This window comes from Nerophis lumbriciformis, linkage group LG33 (genome assembly GCF_033978685.3).
Source record: "Nerophis lumbriciformis linkage group LG33, RoL_Nlum_v2.1, whole genome shotgun sequence".
Taxonomy (NCBI): domain Eukaryota; kingdom Metazoa; phylum Chordata; class Actinopteri; order Syngnathiformes; family Syngnathidae; genus Nerophis; species Nerophis lumbriciformis.
Window position 1 is genome coordinate 12,302,966 of NC_084580.2, and position 23,535 is coordinate 12,326,500.

Here is a 23,535-nt window from a genome sequence, read left to right on the forward strand (position 1 = left end):
CCAACTACACCTCCATTGTCAAGGTTTTGTTTTATTGTTTGTAGTAGAAGGCAACATGCAGTTTCAGTTGAGTGATTTGCCCGAAACCCATGAGATATCATTAAGTAGGCCAATTACACTTAATTGGTCCAAAATGTGTAAATAGGAAGTGCAATAGCATGTTCCACTAGATGCCAGAAGGTACACACTGTAATTACAAAGAGTGTTAAAAAAAATCAATTCACAACCTATTCGCGATTTTTATTTATTCCCTTTCGAAATTAATTCATAATTTTCGAGAATGGATTAAAAAAAAAAAGTATAATACATTTTTTTATTTTTTTATTAACATTTTTAGAATACAGTTTTGAATTTTAAACATAACACAACTATCATTGATTATTATTATTTATATTATTATTGATACTTTTGCTTTTATTAATTTTTGGTTGTCCTTTTTTTTTTAGCATTGTATTTGTATGTATCTAAATTGCTTTGTACATTTCTATTGTAAAGCTCGGATTGGGGTTGCACTATTTTCGTTTAGTAGATTGATTACTATTGTGTGAGTTTTGCAAATAACATTTAAAAAATACATTATGAAGAAAGCGTTTTTTAGGCTAACACTGCACATATAAATTGTACATCCGCAGCAAAAAAAAAGCTTTTGTAACCTGTAATCTGTTTTGAATAGGTTTTTATTATAATTTATACACCAAATAATTAGGGGTGGTCAAAAAATCAGTTCACGTCCAAATCGCAATTTTTATTTATAACGTTTCTAAATTGATTTATAATATTTAAGAATCGATGTTAAAAAAAAGAAGAAATACAAGTTTTTTTGCAAATTCTTTTTTTTTTTTTTTTAAATAATTAAATTTTGGCTCAAAAACATGAAACAACTCACTTATGTACCAATAATATACAGTGTTACGAGGATTAAACTGGTTCTAAAGGTACCTTCTTATCATGCAGTGTCTGAGGTGGAGGTTAGTTTGGTCTCTTCTGCTTTTGTTTTTTTGTCGTGTTATAGAATGATCCATTTTTTCTGACCCAAAAACTCAAACATAAACCATCTTCTAGCTGAGATTGGGCTTTCAGCCAATCACTGAGAACCTTACCGAGCCTCGTGATTGGCACAGCAGCGAAAGGAGCGTGTACTCTTTGTTGGAGGGAATAAACCTGTGCTCTGCTTGAAAGAGCTACTGTGTGTCGCTGACTGAAAAACGTCTGCTGACTCCATTTATCTGTTTACTACAGTGTGTTGGATCAATGTTTGTGTGTGCGTGTGCGACTGTGTGTGTGTGTGTGTGTGTATAGATACATTTACATTTGTAGAAGAATCGCAGCGGGAAATATAAAAATAATATTGTATAGAATTCTAATCACCCACACATGTCATAACCCCTCCTCCAGCAGTACCTGCACAGACAGTGTCAACCTCTTTATTGTGGGTCACATCGCCGCTTCAAGATATCTATTAATTCCTCCAGTATTTCGCGATGCCAATTTACAAAACTTTTACGCAATTTTGCCCAATCCCCGCACATTTTCGCCAATTTAATGCGTCTCAGCAGCACTCAAACTCAACCGTCTGACCAATCAAATGTCTCCTTGCATCACTGGGGTCGATTTTGCCTTAACTTTTTTAAAATGCTGCAGCAAAATCATGCATTTTAGGTCACCAACAATAACAAAAAAACCCTGCAAAATTCTACACAATTGCCCCTTTTTTAAATGATCATTGTTTACTAACAAACTGATGGAAAACTTGCTTTGGAATCGGAAGTCAAAGTGACAAGCACATATTTTAGTTTGGCTTATGTAGAATTTAATTTGAAAATGACAACAAATTGAATGACAAAAAAAGGTTGGAATTTTTAGTTAAGAACTGGATTTGCATGCTGTACATTTTTTTTCTGTCAAAATGTATATACATTACTCCAGAAAGATGACATGCCTTATTGACACACATTATTTACAGGCTTTTGCGGACCTCAATAAATGATGTGGCACTGGGCTTTGAGTTTGACACCTGTGCCCTGTTACATACCTCTGTTATAAATCATGGTGTACTTTTTGTGTCATATTTGTTTGGTAGTGTGCTGTAATATTTTTCAAATGTAAAATGAATGCTATTACTGTTGCTCAATACACGTTGGGGAAACACTGGGTGAGGGTGAGGGTATGTCACTCAATGCACAACACTTTGCATTGTCTTGGGCTGTGTGCAAACAAGACACTTCCTCCTGCACCGGCCCCTGAATGAACCTCTTGTTTTCACTAATCAATACTAGTTAATAAGAGCAGTGATTGTTTTCACATGATGGCCAGCAAAAGAACTGAACTTTTTACAGCCTCAAAATAATCACAGATTGTGTCATTGTTAAAAAGTGCCAGTACCTGTTTTGTAACGCACTACTTTATGAGACACACTATATGAGAGCTGTAACAAAGATAATAAGGCTCAGTTATTGTAGTGGTGCACTACTCCACTGAGCATTGTTGTCTTTGCAAAAGGTTGATTGTTTTAATATAAGTTGGATTTTCTTGGTAAGTGAATGCCTTTAAACCCGCTCATCATATTGGATATCAGCGTCTTCCAGTGTGGCGGTATAGGCATGTTTATTAGCCGCAAAGGTGAGTCTGCTGCTTATCAATGTGTGCCCAGACTGGCCTGCGCGTGTATACAGGAAGGATTTACAGTACATGAATGGTGCCATTTAGGGACGCTGGAGCGCAGCCAGGAGTGAATGATTACTCCTTATTTGTGTGTGTGTGTGTGTGTGTGTGTGTGTGTGTGTGTGTGTGTGTGTGTGTGTGTGTGTGTGTGTGTGTGTGTGTGTGTGTGTGTGTGTGTGTGCTGAATTCTTCACTGACAAGTGAATAGCAATAAGGGTGACATGTTTTTATGCTTTTATTCTCCATTTGTGTGCCCAAAAAAAACATTGCCAGAGGATAAAGCGTTGGACTAACGTACTGTATATTAAAGGCCTACTGAAATGAATTTTTTTTATTTAAACGGGGATAGCAAATCCATTCTATGTGTCATACTTGATCATTTCGCGATATTGCCATATTTTTGCTGAAAGGATTTAGTAGAGAACATCGACGATAAAGTTTGCAACTTTTGGTCGCTGATTAAAAAAAGCCTTGCCTATACCAGAAGTAGCGGGACGTCACAAGTTGAAAGTCTTCTCACATTTCCCCATTGTTTACACCAGCAGCGAGAGCGATTCGAACCGAGAAAGCGACGATTACCCCATTAATTTGAGCGAGGATGAAAGATTCGTGGATGGAAAACGTGAGAGTGAAGGACTAGAGTGCAGTACAGGACGTATCTTTTTTTTGCTCTGACCGTAACTTAGGTACAAGGGCTCATTGGATTCCACACTCTCTCCTTTTTCTATTGTGGATCACGGATTTGTATTTTAAACCACCTCGGATACTATATCCTCTTGAAAATGAGAGTCGAGAACGCGAAATGGATATTCACAGTGACTTTTATCTCCACGACAATACATCAGCGAAGCACTTTAGCTACGGAGCTAACGTGATAGCATCGGGCTTAACTGCAGATAGAAACAAAAGAAATAAGCCCCTGACTGGAAGAATAGACAGAATATCAACAATACTACCAAACTCTGGACCTGTAACCACACGGTTAATGCTGTACCGCCTGACGAAGCCTAGCAATGCTGTTGCTAACGACGCCATTGAAGCTAACTTAGCTACGGGACCTCGATAGAGCTATGCTAATAACATTAGCTCTCCACCTACGCCAGCTCTCATCTGCTCATCAACACCAGTGCTCACCTGCGTTCCAGCGATCGACGGCGTGACGAAGGACTTCACCCGATCATCGATACGGTCGGCGGCTAGCGTCGGATAGCGCGTCTGCTATCCAAGTCAAAGTCCTCTTGGTTGTGTTGCTGTAGCCAGACACTAATACACCGATCGCAGCTACAGGTTTCTTCTTTGCAGTCTCCATTGTTCATTAAACAAATTGCAAAAGATTCACCAACACAGATGTCCAGAATACTGTGGAATTTAGCGATGAAAAAAGACTATTTAAGCTGGTGACCGACCTATTCCAAAATGTCTGATACACCTACTGACGTCACGCGCATACGTCATCATACCTAGACGTTTTCAACCGGAAGTTCCCCGGGAAATTTTAAATTACACTTTATAAGTTAACCCGGCCGTATTGGCATGTGTTGCAATGTTAAGATTTCATCATTGATATATAAACTATCAGACTGCGTGGTCGGTAGTAGTGGGTTTCAGTAGGCCTTTAATATTATATACACTCTATTACAGTGATTCTCAAACTGTGGTACGGGCTCTATCTAATTGCATGCCAAATAATCACTTGATTAAAGTATAGTGATTTATTTTCCTATATTCAAAAACAGTGTTACTGTTCAAACTATGTGTAATGTTACAGTGGCCAAATATATTAAATATACTTTTCAAATAAAACCTCTGCCTTGTTTTTAATGAATAATTGGGCAACTACGCTGCTGTATTTTAAAGTTGGTCATTATGGGGTACTTGGAGAGCTTTCTGAGGTGGTACTTGGTATAAAAAAAAGTTTGAGAATTTCTGCTCTATAAGGTGCACCTGCATGTTTAATGACATCCAATACAATAGATGCACCAACAATCTGTCTTTATATTTAAATTGCACTACTTGTTTGGTGTTAAAGTGTATACAGTATGTTAATAACAATGGTAGAAATAATGATTACTATTTATGTATCCATCTATGTTTATTTTGAGATTATTTTAATATTATATGTATATAATTTATTAATATATTTTGTTTAAACTGTTCACATATTTCCTTATGCAAAGTTGTCTCTTAGAGGTGCTTTTTTAAATTGGTTATATTTTGGCAGAGTACTGTCGGATAAATTGCTGGATTTGCTGCCAGAAATTGAGTGCAAAAAGTACAACTTTGAGCCGTAGTGTGTGTGTGACCGTGGTTGTTCTCTGCAGAGGTGCCAGGGGAGGCTCGAAGACGTCACCTGTACTGGCTCAGTGGCTCATTACGGAGACTGACAGAGGAGGAAGAGGAGGCAGGTGGCAGCAGCAGGTTAGAGATTTTCTTGGAGAGAAAAATGTGTGTCTTTGTCTCACACACCGGTCTTTTTGTTTACATTCCATCATTAACTATCATTAACAGTATCTAATGTATCTGTATGTTGTCCATCTCATAGAATCTTTGAGGCCTGGTTCCTGGTGGTCCAATGTTCCCACTGGGTGCAAGCGGCCCTCCAGCTGCTGCTTTCCACACAGCTCCTTGATGTGGATCCCTTGTTGTGGCTGCTGACCTTTTACCATCACCCCACCAACAGGGGGCACTGCAGGGATGTACAACTGGTAATTCTGTCTCCAGCACTTGTTTTGGGGTCTTAGATACCGTTTTTGTTCCCATCACTTTTTTTTTTTAATGAGGCAAGTTGTAATGATTGCATTATCTTGCATTTCATCATTGATAGAAGTTATTATTAATTTATAATAAAAAATTTAAAAAAAAAAAGCCAAAATAAGAGATTAATCAGGCCAAATGTAATAGTGGTCATGCCCACTTGTTCATTTTATTTAGAGACTGCTTGTATATTTGCTGGATAAACAATAGATTGAATAATTGTGTATATTCATATTAGGGCAATCCAATTTAACAAGTTAACGCACGTGATTAATTACAGAAAAATATTGCAATAATCATGTATCAATGGAGATTAATCACCCAATTAATTTTGAGCGCACATGCTCCCTTTACTTTGACCATGGATGGTTATCTAAAAGGAGGCGTACGTTGTTATACGGTCAGTGATCAGGTCAATGCATACACCTGTGCAAAGATGAGTGAGGAGACTCCCGACTGGTCTGCTCTCTGTCAAATTTCACTTCCAAATACGTCCCGATCGGACTTAAGATATTTCTGTTACCAAGTTTTGAGCAAATAAAATACGTAGGTCTAGTAAAACATTTAGATTCTGACAATAAAATTGCATTTGTGTCCAAATATTAGGGTATTTTTAAGTTACTTGAAATTATTCAATCTTACTGTCATTAATCATGATTACCGTATTTTTCGGAGTATAAGTCGCACCGGAGTATAAGTCGCACCTGCCGAAAATGTATAATAAAGAAGGAAAAAAACATATATAAGTTGCACTGGAGCGACTGGAGCGGCCAAACTATGAAAAAAACTGCGACTTATAGTCCGAAAAATACGGTAATTACTATTCAAAAGTCTGATTAAAAAATAATCACGTGACAGCGCTAATATATATAAATAATAGTACAACAACATACATTTGTATAATCAATAATGATTATGTAGTTAAGGGTTTTAGATATAAAACTAAATTTTGGTTAATCTCTGACATAAAATGAATAAAACCGGAATTACAATGTTCATGTATTACAACATATTGTAGCATCCATCCACCCAAATACACCAATCACTGATGTTACGTAAGTATATATATTTATTGACGTGTTGACAGTAACGGTAAGTCTTATTTAAATAACCTAAGTGCTTCGCACAGATAAATATACCTATTTTTTCCCCTCATGCTTGCAGCGCCCCCTAGGGAACGTAGCCCTGAGCAAGTGCACCGCCACTGCATGTAAAACCTTCCAATAATATTTAAAGCTTGCAAACAACAGTTGACCGTGCTCGTAGGCGGGTAATAGAATCAATTAATTAATAAAACTGAGGTAATAGAATAGCAAAACTGCATTGAATAGCAACACACAAATTGATGCTTACGTGATACTGTCGAGTCCAACAGTCTTAACCAGAAGATACTGTGTTGTAGGGGATGATACGTGCGGATCTTTATAGTTTCTACAGCAAACACAGAGCGGGAAGAGACACATTAAAAAGTAAATTATGGATGACTCCTATCACAGAGAGGTGAAGAGGAGGATGAAGTATTGATTTCTCGCTCAAGAGTTTCATCTCCGTCCCCTGTTGCTCCGCCTCCTCTCATAATAGAGCAGACATGCTGTCGTCATCCTCAGTGAATTACTGATGTATTGAATTTGTAATTAACCTGCTTGCATTAAGTCATCATGTCATTTTAATCCCCAGGTACACTTTAAGGAAGCCTGGGACCACCTGCACCACCTGTTTTTCACAGTGCCCGCGCTCGCTCATCCCCTTCTTCCTGTGGAGCGGCTCCACAGTCTGCTGGTGCTCATTTCGCTGTGCACTCAGCGACCATCGGCGGCACCGTTATTGATTGTCGACCTTGTGGTCAACTGTGCAGTTTTCTCCCAACAATCACTGAGCGCCTCTACAGAGATTGTACGCACGGTGAGGAGTACTCTATCTATGCATTTATCCACCTACAAAAATGACAATAAAAAAGAACCAGAGTTTGGAGGGGCCTGGTTTACCTCGTGTAGCCCATTTAAGTGCCCTTTTGGGCAGGCACCACTTTCAGTGAGCCTGGGCACTCCTCTGGAGCTCTTAAAAAGTTTTTTTCTGAAATCGTGCAGCTGGATGGTGTTTTGGAAAGCAGAAATTAAGTGTTTTGACGGATAAAAGCATACCTCAGGGTATTTACTCTGTCCGTTTGCACTCTGTAGCTAACCAAAACATGAGCACCTATAGAGGCTCAATTTCTTGGTTAATTTAAGTGTTGAGTTTTACCACAAGTTATGAACACTTTAGAGTATTAAAAAAAAGATGCTTAGCCAGTTAGTCGCCCCACAATGTTGTGTGCGTCCATGATTATAGGTAGTTTTCCAGGTAGTTTTACTACAGTTTGTCCATGATAGTCCTTATTACTTATAACCTTAGTTTCACTTGCCATATTGCGTCAATAATAGTAATAGTAATAATGGCGTGTTATGTTTTTCGAAAAATGTGTTAATAGAAATATTAACATCTTGCCCCAAGTTCAAGTACCTCGGAGTCTTGTTCACGAGTGAGGGAAGAGTGGATCGTGAGATCGACAGGCGGATCGGTGCGGCGTCTTCAGTAATGCGGACGCTGTATCGATCCCTTGTGGTGAAGAAGGAGCTGAGCCGGAAGGCAAAGCTCTCAATTTACCGGTCGATCTACGTTCCCATCCTCACCTATGGTCATGAGCTTTGGGTCATGACCGAAAGGACAAGATCACGGGTACAAGCGGCCGAAATTAGTCTCCTCCGCCGGGTGGTGGGGCTCTCCCTTAGAGATAGGGTGAGAAGCTCTGTCATCCGGGGGGAGCTCAAAGTAAAGCAGCTGCTCCTCCACATCGAGAGGAGCCAGATGAGGTGGTTCGGGCATCTGGTCAGGATGCCACCCAAACGCCTCCCTAGGGAGGTGTTTCGGGCATGTCCGACCGGTAGGAGGCCACGGGGAAGACTATCTCTCCCGGCTGGCCTGGGAACGCCTCGGGATCCCCCGGGAGGAGCTGGACGAAGTGGCTGGGGAGAGGGAAGTCTGGGCTTCCCTGCTTAGGCTGCTGCCCCCGCGACCCGACCTCGGATAAGCGAAAGAAGATGGTTGGATGGATGGATGGATTAATAGAAATAATATTTTAAATTAAAAATAACAGACTTCCCCACACCTGGCCGCTGTTGGCGGAAATACTGTATACCAATGTTTTTGTTTTTATAGTTAATTGTGTGTGTATTTCACATCAGGTGGCGGCTCGGTCCGGTCTGGTCGGTGAAGCGATGCACGTTCTGGACTCACTGGAGCACCAACTCAAAGCAGCGAGTTGCCAATCAAATGACGACAGCAGAGTTGTCGTCAGGATCAAGGAGCTTCACAACACTCTTCAGGATGTCCCCTCAGGGACCCGCCCCTCGCATTGACACAGGCATGACCTCACACACACATTAGCCAGGTCAGCGGCAGTTCAGGGTTTTTCTTTGAGTTTGCAGAATCATGAATGATGCAGTGCAGGAACAGGAGGGTGTCTTAATGACACACAAGTACACACAAACACCGACAAGGTGTGCAAGGACAGTGATCGTCCTCACACGCATGCAGTGTAACTACCTCTCAATATATCATAAAAATCCTTCAACACACATGCTAACATCTGTCTTTGAATTAGATGATCAGCAAAAACTACTTGAGTAATTAAAAATAAATGGCCATGATGTACATTATTTAATATTAATTAATAGTCACAATTGTTAAGTCGCCATTGGTTAAGTACATCACAACCTATGATCACAATGTTCCATAAGGGTCATCACTAAGATATGATTTGAGAGTTAATTTAGAAAAATGCATCCACTTAAGAATTACAGCTGTGTCATAATTAAAGAGAAACAAGTTTTTTAAATATTTGTGCAGAAAAAAAGAGAAAATATATATAACTTCCACTCAGTGTGACTATATGCTTTGGCGATTTCAAAATTATTAGTATTTCCTTTGAAAACCAACAGAGAAAATAGCGAGACAAAAATACAGTAATAACCCACACACCATAAATAAATAATAGTTTCGTAATTTGACAAAAAGTGAAAATATATTTTAAAAAATTACGTCAGTTTTCCATTGATACATTACAACTTTAGTAATGCAATAATTAAATCCCTTTTTTCTAATATTATGAATGTATTATTGTTTATATTGTGCTATCTTTGTAATACGTAATATTTGTATATCATTTTGTGACTGTTATGGCTGGCTCAGGGCCGCAACAACAAAAGTAAGTGGAAACTGAAGTTAAAAGTGCACAAAAGAATATTTAATTTAACAAATGTGAGTACCATATTTTCCGCACTATAAGGCGCACCGGATTATAAGGCGCACCTTCAATGAATGGCATATTTTAAAACTTTGTTCATATATAAGGCGCACCGCATTATAAGGCGCATAGAATAGACGGTACAGTAGAGGCTGGGGTTACGTTATGCATCCATTAGATGGAGCTGCGCTAAAGGGAATGTCAACAAAACAGTCAGATAGGTCAGTCAAACTTTATTAATAGATTACAAACCAGCGTTCTGACAACTCTGTTCACTCCCAAAATGAATAAACAGCTGTTTTATTATTTTCCCCGAGGTAAAGTCAGTGACGTGGTGTTTTGTTTATCTTTTAACAACAGCAAGGTATAACATGTAGTGCAACATTTATATCACATAGTGGAGGGGAACTTTTCCCTGATTCAATAAACACGTAAAAAAAACGGTGATATTGTTACGGTAAATCAAACGCTAGTGCAATCACAATATAGTAACACTCGAAATAGTGCAGAGCAATAACAATATATCAATAACTCAACGTTGCTCAAACGTTAATGTCACACAACACACAAAATAAACATGTAAAGCTCACTTTATGAAGTTATTCCTCATCCACGAATCCCTCAAATTCTTCTTCTTCAGTGTCCGAATTAAACAGTCTCGTCGAAGTCGTCATTAATGGAGTCAGTGTCGCTGCTGCTCTATTCCCGTGTTCTACTGCGTGACTGATCGTCTTAAGTTTAAACTCTGCGTCGTAAGCGTGTCTCTTAGTAGGAACCATTTTGGGGTCTTTACATAAACAAACAAATGGAAATGAAACGGCACGCCTCGCGCAGTCATATATCCCAGCATGCACCGCGCGCTTCTTCTTCTTCTACGGGGGAAAATGAAGTCGGCGGCTGCTTACCGTAGTTGCGATTGTTTGATTGATTGAAACTTTTACCTGTTGGAGGCTCAATATTGGTCCATATATAAGGCGCACTGTCAGCTTTTGACAAAATTTGAGGTTTTTAGGTGCGCCTTATAGTGCGGAAAATACAGTATAACAGTTTAATATAAAGAAAACATGCAAAACAAGACTGGAGCAGGCCCAGCCAAGCAGGACCGAGCAGAGCAGCCAATTAGAAGAGCACAGACTGAGGTCATGGGCAGCCCAACTGATATCTTCCCGCTGATTAGCACCAATGAGGTGCAGCTGCAGGACCTGCGGACAGAGGGAGAGGGAGGGGGAGATGTAGAGGAAGTGGCCAATCAGACCTCCACTCTGAACACATTCCCACAAGGCTTCAACAAGGCCTGGGCCGTAGCAACCCCTACCCCCCGTTCCCCCCACTGGACCCTCGACCAATCCCTGACATTTAGGACGACCCGTAACCAATGCCTTATCTAATCTAGTCGTGGAGCCGACGTGCAGGAACCAACGAGGAAACAGCCAGTGTCAAATCCTTTTCTCACTCGAAGCTGAGACACATATGGTTCTAACAAATTTACATGACAAAGTTGTGTTTTTAACTTACGTTCAGAAGTGGAAGTGAGATAGTTAAGGTCTGACAGATTTTTTTCCACAGTATAAGGCCCAAGACATTTAGGGCAACAGAGCAAGCACCTGGTCACCAGGAATAAACTCCCTATACGCAGAATGCCGATCGTACTGCTTTTTCATTTTACCCTGAACCACAGTTAAACATTTCTTAGCCACCATGAGCTTTGTACAATCTGTAGCTAAAACCATTAACACAATCAATTAAGTTACTTGGAGGGTCTGGCTCTGTCCAGTTGTCCTGGACAATGGACCACAAACTCTATGGCTGAACACCAGGTCATTAGGACGAAACTGTACTTTACTGGACCACTTCCCGTGCGGCTAACAACATCCGAGGTGGGGCTTCTTCCCAGTCACCTTGCATCTGTACACAAAAAGAACGCAACATGGACTCAGACGTTTGTTGAAACCTTTCTAAAGCACCTTGACTTTACGCATGATAAGCAGAGGACAGGTTTTGTTCACTGTTTCACAACTTGGTTATTTTTCACTGTTTCACAACTTGTGCAAACATTTTATCTGTTTGAATAACACGAGGCGAACCAAATACTGAAATAAACTCTGACAAAGCACGCATTACATTTTTGGTTGTAATACTGCGCAAAGGAAATGCAGCTGGGTACCGTGTCCTCTGGCACATTACTGTCAACAAATACTGTGCACCAGACCTCGCCGGTTTTAGCGGACCCACATAGTCTATAATTAAATGCTCAAATGGCTGCCCAATAAATGGAGTAGGATTAAGTGGCACTGGTTGTAAAGTTTGATTTGGCTTACTAGTCAACTGACATGTATGACAGGACTTAGAGTACGCTGACACGTCTCTTTTCAAAAGAGGCCAAAAGAAATACCTCGTAACCCGATCATCAATTTTCCTGACCCCAAGGTGGCCGCTCTGGTCGAGAGAAATCTGTAAATTAAAGTTAAGTTAAAGTACCAACGATTGTCACTCACACACACACTAGGTGTGGTGAAATGTGTCCTCTGCATTTGACCCATCCCCTTGTTCGACCCCTGGGAGGTGAGGGGAGCAGTGAGCAGCGGGAATCATTTTGGTGAATTAACCCCCAATTCCAACCCTTGATGCTGGGTGCCAAGCAGGGAGGTAATGGGTCCCATTTTTATAGTCTTTGGTATGACTCGGCCGGGGTTGGAACTCACAACCTAACGATTTCGGGGCAGACACTCTAACCACTAGGCCACTGAGTAGGTCAGTACAGTAACACAGCGTCACAAAACTTTAAAGGCACCACCACCTGGTACACAGAACTAAACCTGGTGTCCATTTTCTCATCAATGCATCATCGTACAGGAAATAACAGTGAGAACAATCTCCAACCTCAGAAGGACAACAAACCAACTCCAAGAGTTCTCTTAAAGTTGCAACACACTTCTACTCTTTCACCAGATGGTCGTAAGGCTCTGACCAGGGAAAAATCGGACAGAAACATCTAGCACTTACTCTTTCTTATTGCTCAATTTCTTTGAACGTGTTACTGCACATGCGCTAAATACTTCTGGGAACTGCATTTCATTTCCAGCAGGCACACTACATACTATAGGAACAATAGACACCTGAACTGGAGCTACTTCTTATTTATTCATTTACCGTATTTTTCGGAGTATAAGTCGCTCCGGAGTATAAGTCGCACCGGCCGAAAATGCATAATAAAGAAGGGAAAAAACATATATAAGTCGCACTGACTTATATATTAGTGCAATATAATATATATTGCACTAATATATATTAGTGCAATATATATTGCACTAATATATATTTCCACCATCACTGATGGTGGAAACTTTACACTAGACTTCAGGCAACGTGGATACTGTGCCTCTCCTGTCTTCCTCCAGACTCTGGGACCTCGATTTCCAAAGGAAATGCAAAATTTGCATGGTTGGGTGATGGTTTGGGGTGCCATGTCATCTGCTGGTGTCGGTCCACTCTGTTTCCTGAGATCCAGGGTCAACGCAGCCGTCTACCAGCAAGTTTTAGAGCACTTCATGCTTCCTGCTGCTGACCTGCTCTATGGAGATGGAGATTTCAAGTTCCAACAGGACTTGGCGCCTGCACACAGCGCAAAATCTACCCGTGCCTGGTTTACGGACCATGGTATTTCTGTTCTAAATTGGCCCGCCAACTCCCCTGACCTTAGCCCCATAGAAAATCTGTGGGGTATTGTGAAAAGGAAGATGCAGAATGCCAGACCCAAAAACGCAGAAGAGTTGAAGGCCACTATCAGAGCAACCTGGGCTCTCATAACACCTGAGCAGTGCCAGAAACTCATCGACTCCATGCCACGCCGCATTAACGCAGTAATTGAGGCAAAAGGAGCTCCAACCAAGTATTGAGTATTGTACATGCTCATATTTTTCATTTTCATACTTTTCAGTTGGCCAACATTTCTAAAAATCCCTTTTTTGTATTAGCCTTAAGTAATATTCTAATTTTGTGACACACGGAATTTTGGATTTTCATTTGTTGCCACTTCAAATCATCAAAATTAAATGAAATAAACATTTGAATGCATCAGTCTGTGTGCAATGAATAAATATAATGTACAAGTTACACCTTTTGAATGCAATTACTGAAATAAATCAAGTTTTTCAAAATATTCTAATTTACTGGCTTTTACCTGTATATGTGGCATAAATAACCAACTGAGAACGTGCCTGGTATGTTAACGTAACATATTATGGTAAGAGTCATTCAAATAACTATAACATATAGAACATGCTATACGTTTACCAAACAATCTGTCACTCCTAATCGCTAAATCCCATGAAATCTTATACGTCTTGTCTCTTACGTGAATGAGCTAAATAATATTATTTGATATTTTACGGTAATGTGTTAATAATTTCACTCATAAGTCGCTCCTGAGTATAAGTTGCACCCCCGGCCAAGCGATGAAAAAAAACTGTGACTTATAGTCCGAAAAATACGGTATTTATCTATTGTTACACACACCGTGTTTAGCCAGCAAAACTCGGTCCTTCCTCTTATTAAGTGCTTTATGTATGAAAATGTGTACAAGTATGGCAGATAAAGCTCCTTGAATTCTTGAATCTGGAGACAAAAGGTCAGCCCAGACCCGCAACATCATTAACCCAAATCATAGTGACCCCATCCACTGGCAATGCTGGACACACCCCTATGGTCACGTCACTCTGAAATAAATCACGTGGCACGTTCAAAACCGCTAACCCCATTTCCACAACAGGAATGTCAGAAGCAGGAGAAGTTTGACGTGAACATGGCAACGCATCGGCCTGAGCAGCAGCCTCGGCAACAGTTTTAACTCCACGTTTTACCAATATTTACTGAAATGCGCTCAAGAACAGAATCCTTAAACTGCTCCAGCAGTATAAGCGCCTTCAACCCCAGCTGACGAACACCAGCTATCAAAATGTGTGACCAAATCAAGTATAAACTCCAAATTTGATTTTCCCGGACAAGACCCCACTTGGTTCCAGACCCTGGTCTGGTTCAGGGCCACAATGACAAAGGGGAGTCGAAACTGAAGTTAAAAGTGCACACAATAATATTTAATATAACAAATGTGAGTATAATCGTTTAACATAAAGAAAGTACCGTATTTTTCGGACTGTAAGTCGCAGTTTTTTTCATAGTTTGGGGGTGCGACTTATACTCAGGAGCGACTTGTGTGAAATTATTAACACATTACCGTAAAATATCAAATAATATTATTTAGCTCATTCACGTAAGAGACTAGACGTATAAGATTTAATGGGATTTAGCGATTAGGAGTGACAGATTGTTTGGTAAACGTATAGCATGTTCTATATGTTATAGTTATTTGAATGACTCTTACCATAATATGTTACGTTAACATACCAGGCACGTTCTCAGTTGGTTATTTATGCCTCATATAACGTACACTTATTCAGCCTGTTGTTCACTTTCTTTCTTTATTTTAAATTGCCTTTCAAAATGTCTATTCTTGGTGTTGGCTTTTATTAAATACATTTCCCCCAAAAATGCGACTTATACTCCAGTGCGACTTATTGTTGTTTTTTTTCCTTTTTTATTATGCATTTTCGGCCGGTGCGACTTACACTCCGGAGCGACTTATACTCTGAAAAATACGGTATCCTAAACAAAGGCAAAGCTGAGCAGACAATGAGCAGAGCAGTGACTGAGGTCCGGGGGTGACCAGCTGATATCTTCCCACTATTTTGCCCTTATTGTACTCCGGTGTTCTTAAACTTTTGAAAAATAGGAACGTTAGGTTCATTGGAGACTCTAAATTGTCCAAAGGTGTTAGTTGTTTGTTTATATGTGGCCTTTGATTGGCGACCAGTCTCAAATGCCTCTTGCCCAAAGTCAGCTAGGTTAGGATCTAGCTTACCGGAGACCAAATGAGGATAATCAGAATAGACAATGAATGAATAATGTATTGTTTTCTTTTCCGTTTGGCCTATTGTCATGTCGTATTAAAAGCAGATTTACAACTTAGTTAAGGCCATATTCTCCATGCGTTTAAGTGAAAAAAGGTGCGTGGATTTTGGCTGTTCAGCATTCTCCGACTCGACTATGGCAGTGGTTCTCAAATGGGGGTACGCGTACCCCCGGGGGTACTTGAAGGTATGCCAAGGGGTACGTGAGATTTTTTGTAAATATTCTAAAAATAGTAACAATTCAAAAATCCTTTATAAATATAAATAAAAACCTATCTTTTTTTCCAAATAGTTCAAGAAAGACCACTACAAATGAGCAATATTTTGCACTGTTATACTATTTCATAAATCAGAAACTGATGACACAGTGCTGAATTTTACTTCTTTATCTCTTTTTTTCAACTAAAAATGCTTTGGTCTGATTAGGGGGTACTTGAATTCAAAAAAATTTCACAGGGGGTACATCACTGAAAAAAGGTTGAGAACCACTGGACTATGGTGCCTAACAATAACATGGAATAGTTACGTATTCTGCTTATTTGTGCCTTAATTTCATTGACACATCGCAACGTTCGCTTTTTCCTTCAACATCTCCTATTTCTAATCATGACAGACTTCATGTGAGCCAACAAACATAATAAAACATCACTTACTGTAAAATGTCTGCCGTCACGAGGATGCCAGCTGATGGGATGTTCAAATATTCCCGTTTAGATGAAGAATTAATCATAATCTTTGCACAGTGTTAAAAAAAAAAATCTGGTGCCGCAAACTAGCGTCTTTTGTGTCTTTCTTGCCATCTCTGGGTTTAAGTCAAATGTCACAGATGACCGACTCCCTTGGTTTATGTGCATAACCTTTTTGTATCCAGGTGAGAGGAATGATTTATAATCTGGAATAAACTTTCACCAGCTAACAGGCAATCATGAGCAGCAGCTCAGTTTGTCAACAAAAGAGCTAGTTTGGGCTCTGTTATCAAGACGCGCTTATAAATAATTTGTCTGCGTAATCGCTTCTAATAACAATACTGCAAATATTTGGTTGATATTCAGCTCATGATGTAAATGAAGTATTGTTGGTGCTTCTTGGATGCATTTTAGAGTGATTAAGAGTCAAAATGGATTGTATGGCTTACTACAAATTAGAATGCAAAAAAAAAATAGACATATGTGTTCTTGTCTGTTATAAGAATTGTGAATGATTGTCAAAATGCCTCAAAATGTGCAGTTCCTCTTTAAGTACTTCTGTTTTTACGCTTTTCATTACGCTTGAAGTTTGGATGCCGTAAACACCACACATAATAAAAAAAACGTCTAGAAAACTATCAAATCTATTCTGATCGCTTCAATTGAGACACCTGGAAACATCCATTGAGATGAGGATAAAAGCACAATAATCCCACTCTGTATAAAGTGAGTGCGACCACAGCGGGAGGGAGTGTGCTAATTTCGGCCGTGTTTGAACGTTCTGGATGTTTAATGAATACGATTTCATCAGGACCATGATTATTGAACTATGTGACAATTTAATAGACAACACATACCGTATTTTTCGGACTATAAGTCGCAGTTTTTTCCATAGTTTGGCCGGGGGTGCGACTTATACTCAGGAGCGACTTATGTGTGGAATTATTAACACATTACCGCAAAATATCAAATAATATTATTTAGCTCATTCACGTAAGAGACTAGACGTATAAGATTTCATGGGATTTAGCGATTAGGAGTGACAGATTGTTTGGTAAACGTATAGCATGTTCTATATGTTATAGTTATTTGAATGACTCTTACCATAATATGTTACGTTAACATACCAGGCACGTTCTCAGTTGGTTATTTATGCCTCATATAACGTACACTTATTCAGCCTGTTGTTCACTATTCTTTATTTATTTTAAATTGCCTTTCAAATGTCTATTCTTGGTGTTGGGTTTTATCAAATACATTTCCCCAAAAAATGCGACTTATACTCCAGTGCGACTTATATACCGAATTTTTCTGACTATAAGTCGCAGTTTTTTTCATAGTTTGGCCGGGCTCCAGTGCAACTTATATGTTTTTTTCCTTCTTTATTATGCATTTTCGGCAGGTGCGACTTTTACTCCGGTGTGACTTATACTAAAAATACGGTATATAATGTAGCGTGTGGTGGGCGTGTCCACAGGCTCAATGGTAGAATACAAAACTTCAAGTGCATAAAAAAGCACGGGGTTGAATGTGATATGCATTGTGAGTATCATGCATTTAACCAGTAATGCATACAAAAATGACCCCAAATATTTTCCCCTCTTTTTCTGTCCACTCGTTTAAAACCAAATGTTTGTTATTATAATCTCACTGTCTGCACACACATTCTGTCTGCGGTGTATCTCTTACATGGATGAAGTCATGTGTTATGTATGAAAACTCCTGAAAGTATTTGCAGTCTGAACTCTTTCACAGTCTGATTGGAGCTTCAGACTAAACACACACACACACTGAGGTGTTTCCAGAACATATTTATTTCTTTGTGATCATCATTTACGTATAAAAGTGATATTTGAGGAGGCACTACTCTTAATTGTTGACCAACCCGCCACACACAACTTTTTTACATTTATTTCTAACTGTTCCTCTCCAGTCAACAAGCAGCCTTGGCTCAGGGAGTCGGACCGCCACAACATTCCGCTGTTGGCCGCCAGTGCTCGACCCTCGCACGACCCCAAGCTCCTGTCATCTCCTTCTGTTGTCGGCCGCCTGAAGACAGAGAGAGAGAGAGAACCAGACAGAGAGAGGTACACATGGAGGTTATTGTAGAAGCATTGTGGACACAATACATTATAGAAAGGCTTCTGTTGGACACTTTAACTATAATAAAGATATGACTTCTGCAACTCATAATACAATAATGTTCAAAGTCAATTGTTAAAATAAGATTTTCCCAAAATCCAAACATATTTAAATATCCGTAATAAATGTCAAATGTGCATATTGTCAAAGTTAATGATAATTGATGAATCAGAAACAATATATGAATAAATAACACAGAAAAGGTTGATGAACTGATAGAAACCATTCAGGGTCCTCGCTATCTGCCAATCACAAGCAGCAAGGTGGAAAACTATATTTTACTACGCTAAAGTGGAATATTTCTCTAAGAAAAATAATAAGATATTGAGGAAATAATTATAAAATTTGAATTGTTGATAAAACTGATGTATGCTCCTAGAGATGAGACACAATATCTCATGTTTATAATGATGTTATACATTATAATGTTATGTTGAAATAATAACTTTAGCCTCAAGAACTGCTTTATATCAGTAAACATTTACTAAAATAATTGTAGGTTAAATGAAACATATTCATAGCAATAAAAAATACATCTGGATCACACTTTTCTGCCAGTTCCTGGTGTGGCTGCTGCAGGCACATGACTGTGGTGGCTGAGTGGACTGGACTCCTGTTCCTGCTGAACTGAGCCAGTGGTTGTTTAGGACTGATTATCAGCTCAGTAGGCACAGGAGGCAGAGTCCTAATCTTGCTGCTTATTCTTTTCATCTCCATTTCAATTTATTTGAATGAAAGTCGGATCAATGCAGTAAGACAAAGGTGGAACAAACTTGGAACCTAAAACATTTTTCGTCCATCAAGGTGTATTTTCCTTTTCTTTCAATTTGATTTTGTGATGAGTTGATGTCGAATCTTTTCCACCATTGATGAGGCGGACACCATTAGAGTGTCATAAATCATGTCTAATGTATATAGCCTCGCTTTTTATGGACCTTCCATGGTCATTACACTTTTAATAAGCCCTAAATATAGGCGGACCAATGACACGCTGCACATGGATCTCATCTGGAATTCACACATTCGTCCCCCCCAACCCATTTATAATGTCTCCTACAGGCAGATCACCTCATACTGTAGTTTAATGTACACTATGTATGCACTACATTAGATTAATACTGTAGTTTAATGTACACTATGTATGCACTACATTAGATTAATACTGTAGTTTAATGTACACTATGTATGCACTACATTAGATTAATACTGTAGTTTAATGTACACTATGTATGCACTACATTAGATTAATACTGTAGTTTAATGTACACCATTAGATTAATACTGTAGTTTAATGTACACTATGTATGCACTACATAAGATTAATACTGTAGTTTAATGTACACCATTAGATTAATACTGTAGTTTAATGTACACTATGTATGCACTACATTAGATTAATACTGTAGTTTAATGTACACCATTAGATTAATACTGTAGTTTAATGTACACTATGTATGCACTACATTAGATTAATACTGTAGTTTAATGTACACCATTAGATTAATACTGTAGTTTAATGTACACTATGTATGCACTACATTAGATTAATACTGTAGTTTAATGTACACTATGTATGCACTACATTAGATTAATACTGTAGTTTAATGTACACCATTAGATTAATACTGTAGTTTAATGTACACTATGTATGCACTACATAAGATTAATACTGTAGTTTAATGTACACCATTAGATTAATACTGTAGTTTAATGTACACTATGTATGCACTACATTAGATTAATACTGTAGTTTAATGTACACCATTAGATTAATACTGTAGTTTAATGTACACTATGTATGCACTACATTAGATTAATACTGTAGTTTAATGTACACTATGTATGCACTACATTAGATTAATACTGTAGTTTCATGTACACCATTAGATTAATACTGTAGTTTAATGTACACTATGTATGCACTACATTAGATTAATACTGTAGTTTAATGTACACTATGTATGCACTACATTAGATTAATACTGTAGTTTAATGTACACCATTAGATTAATACTGTAGTTTAATGTACACTATGTATGCACTACATAAGATTAATACTGTAGTTTAATGTACACCATTAGATTAATACTGTAGTTTAATGTACACTATGTATGCACTACATAAGATTAATACTGTAGTTTAATGTACACCATTAGATTAATACTGTAGTTTAATGTACACTATGTATGCACTACATTAGATTAATACTGTAGTTTAATGTACACCATTAGATTAATACTGTAGTTTAATGTACACTATGTATGCACTACATTAATACTGTACTTTAATGTACTCTTTGTATACAATACATTGATACTGTAGTTTAATGTACACCATCTATGCTCCACGTTACATTAATACTGTAGTTTGATGTACTCTATGGATACAATACATTAATGATGTAGTTTAATTTACACCATGTATGCACTACATTAGATTAATACTGTAGTTTAATGTACACTGTATGCATTACATTAGATTAATACTGTAGTCTAACGTACACCATTAGATTAATACCGTAGGTTAATGTACACTATGTATGCACTACATTAGATTAATACTGTAGTTTAATGTTCACTATGTATGCACTACATTAGATTAATATTGTAGTTTAATGTACACTATGTATGCATTACATTAGATTAATACTGTGATTGAATGTACACGATGTATGCACTACATTAGATTAATACTGTAGTTTAGTGTACACTATGTATACAATACATTAATACTGTAGTTTAATCTACACCATGTATGCACTACATTAGATTAATACTGTAGTTTAATGTACACCATTAGATTAATACTGTAGTTTAATGTACACTGTGTATGCACTAGCATTGTAGCGTCCCAGAAGATTTAGTGCTGCAAGGGGTTCTGGGTATTTGTTCTGTTGTGTTTATGTTGTGTTACGGTGCGGATGTTCTCCCCAAATGTGTTTGTCATTCTTGTTTGGTGTGGGTTCGCAGTGTGGCGCATATTTGTAACAGTGTTAAAGTTGTTTATACGGCCACCCTCAGTGTGACCTGTATGGCTGTTGACCAAGTATGCTTTGCATCCACTTTGTGTGTGAAAAGCTGTAGATATGTGATTGGGCAGGCAAGCAAAGGCAGTGCCTTTAAGGTTTATTGGCGCTCTGTACTTCTCCCTACGTCCGTGTACACAGCGGCGTTTTAAAAAGTCATACATTTTACTTTTTGAAACCGATACCGATAATTTCCGATATTACATTTTAAAGCATTTATCGGCCGATAATATCGGTTGTCCGATATTTTAGGACATCTCTAATAAAAAACATTTTGTTCCTGAAATAAACCGCTCGCCGTTTGCCAAAACACTGGTGAGAAGCACTGATGTATACAAAGTAATCAAAGACTACAAATAATAGTTGAAAGTGTTGTCTAGTAAAAGTGAACTTGAAATAAAAGTCTTAAAGTATTCACAACACCACTTGTTTACTGCAAAATGTTTGTGATGACTAGCAAAAAAACAAAGTAACTTTGAGAGGAAGAAATTTGTTCTCTTTACCCCCACAAAACGTACCGAAAAAGAAGCAAAACCGTGGCCCTAAGACTAAAAGTATGGATGGTAGCGTGGGTTACTGTAATGTTGCACCTCTAGTAAACACAATCATAGATACAGTATGAACACTTGTCAGCATATATTGTTGCAAGATACTGCAGTAGCAACTGTACTCGGTATAATCCTGCACGGGACAATGAGCCTTTAATAAAAAAGGAAAATCGTGATATTAATCAAGATTGGATAATTTGGAAAACATTTATCGTGATCATTTTTTTTTTTGCCGTATCGCCCAGCCCTACTACCACTATGAGTTCATTGTAGACAACAGGAAGTGGAACACACAAGTTTCTTACCAACAGCTGAAGAGCACAACCAACATATTAAACCGCATGCAAAGGTAGATAAAACTGAAATTAATTCAGGAGGTTGCCCACAGCCACAGTCGTTAATGCCAATGTTTTTTGAACCGGTGCTAATTAACGAGTAATAACAACACTGGCGGTTATTTGCTTTTGTGGACCCCGCACTTGGCGACAATTGGAGGGTTGGATAGAGGTGTTCATTGGAGCTTTTCACCATCAAAGCTTCATGCTACTGTACTCCAAAATAAGTTTTTTTTTTTTTTTACAAACAAATGTATAAATGTGTGAAGCACGGAAGTACCGTATTTTTCGGAGTATAAGTCGCTCCGGAGTATAAGTCGCACCAGCCGAAAATGCATAATAAAGAAGGAAAAAGACATATATAAGTCGCATTTTTGGGGGAAATGTATTTGATAAAAGCCAACACCAAGAATAGACATTTGAAAGGCAATTTAAAATAAATAAAGAATAGTGAACAACAGGCTGAATAAGTGTACGTTATATGAGGCATAAATAACCAACTGAGAACGTGCCTGGTATGTTAACGTAACATATTATGGTAAGAGTCATTCAAATAACTATAACATATAGAACATGCTATACGTTTACCAAACAATCTGTCACTCCTAATCGCTAAATCCCATGAAATCTTATACGTCTAGTCTCTTACGTGAATGAGCTAAATAATATTATTTGATATTTTACGGTAATGTGTTAATAATTTCACACACAAGTCGCACCCCCGGCCAAACTATGACAAAAACTGCGACTTATAGTCTGAAAAATACGGTAAAAGTCAAATAAATCAGGTTTGCCGTGTGGGAGTGTGGACAATGTTCTCCTCAGGTGCAGAACTTAGCCACTGTGAACAAAGAGGAAAGCAATCACTGTTCACCAATCAGCTAAGCTCTGTGCCTGCATGGAGACAGGACACACAACCCAGTGGCTGTCCACTGACTTGACACCTACACACACACACACACACACACACACACACACCTGAAGACCTCCCCTGACTCCGCTCATCATACTTTTCGCTGCTGTGCACTCCCACATAATCATGTCTTCTTGGCTTTGGCCCGCGTGTGTGTTGGTGGTTGCCATGGCAGCCGGCCGCTGGGTCAGGGTTATGTGGTAATCCCTGGCAATGTGATTTT

General features: G+C 38.6%; 2 protein-coding genes across 5 annotated transcripts in view; one reads left to right on the forward strand and one right to left on the reverse strand.

The window, feature by feature from the left end:
* fancc (FA complementation group C) overlaps positions 1-18,800 on the forward strand; it is a 66,245-nt gene extending 47,445 nt beyond the window's left edge. The window contains exons 11-15 of one of the 2 annotated variants that reach the window (XM_061928249.2): positions 4,983-5,079; positions 5,204-5,366; positions 7,093-7,317; positions 8,637-8,815; positions 18,283-18,800. In XM_061928249.2, coding sequence (XP_061784233.1) covers positions 4,983-5,079; positions 5,204-5,366; positions 7,093-7,317; positions 8,637-8,810 — 659 coding nt within the window. In that variant the 3' untranslated portion in view covers positions 8,811-8,815; positions 18,283-18,800. The remainder of the gene's footprint in view (positions 1-4,982; positions 5,080-5,203; positions 5,367-7,092; positions 7,318-8,636; positions 8,816-18,282) is intronic. The other variant, XM_061928248.1, reaches the window with a different exon arrangement.
* aopep (aminopeptidase O (putative)) overlaps positions 18,145-23,535 on the reverse strand; it is a 207,872-nt gene continuing 202,481 nt past the window's right edge. For all 3 annotated transcript variants that reach the window (XM_061928246.1, XM_061928245.1, XM_061928247.1), the window contains one exon: positions 18,145-18,398. The gene's annotated coding sequence lies outside the window, so the exon portion shown is untranslated. The remainder of the gene's footprint in view (positions 18,399-23,535) is intronic.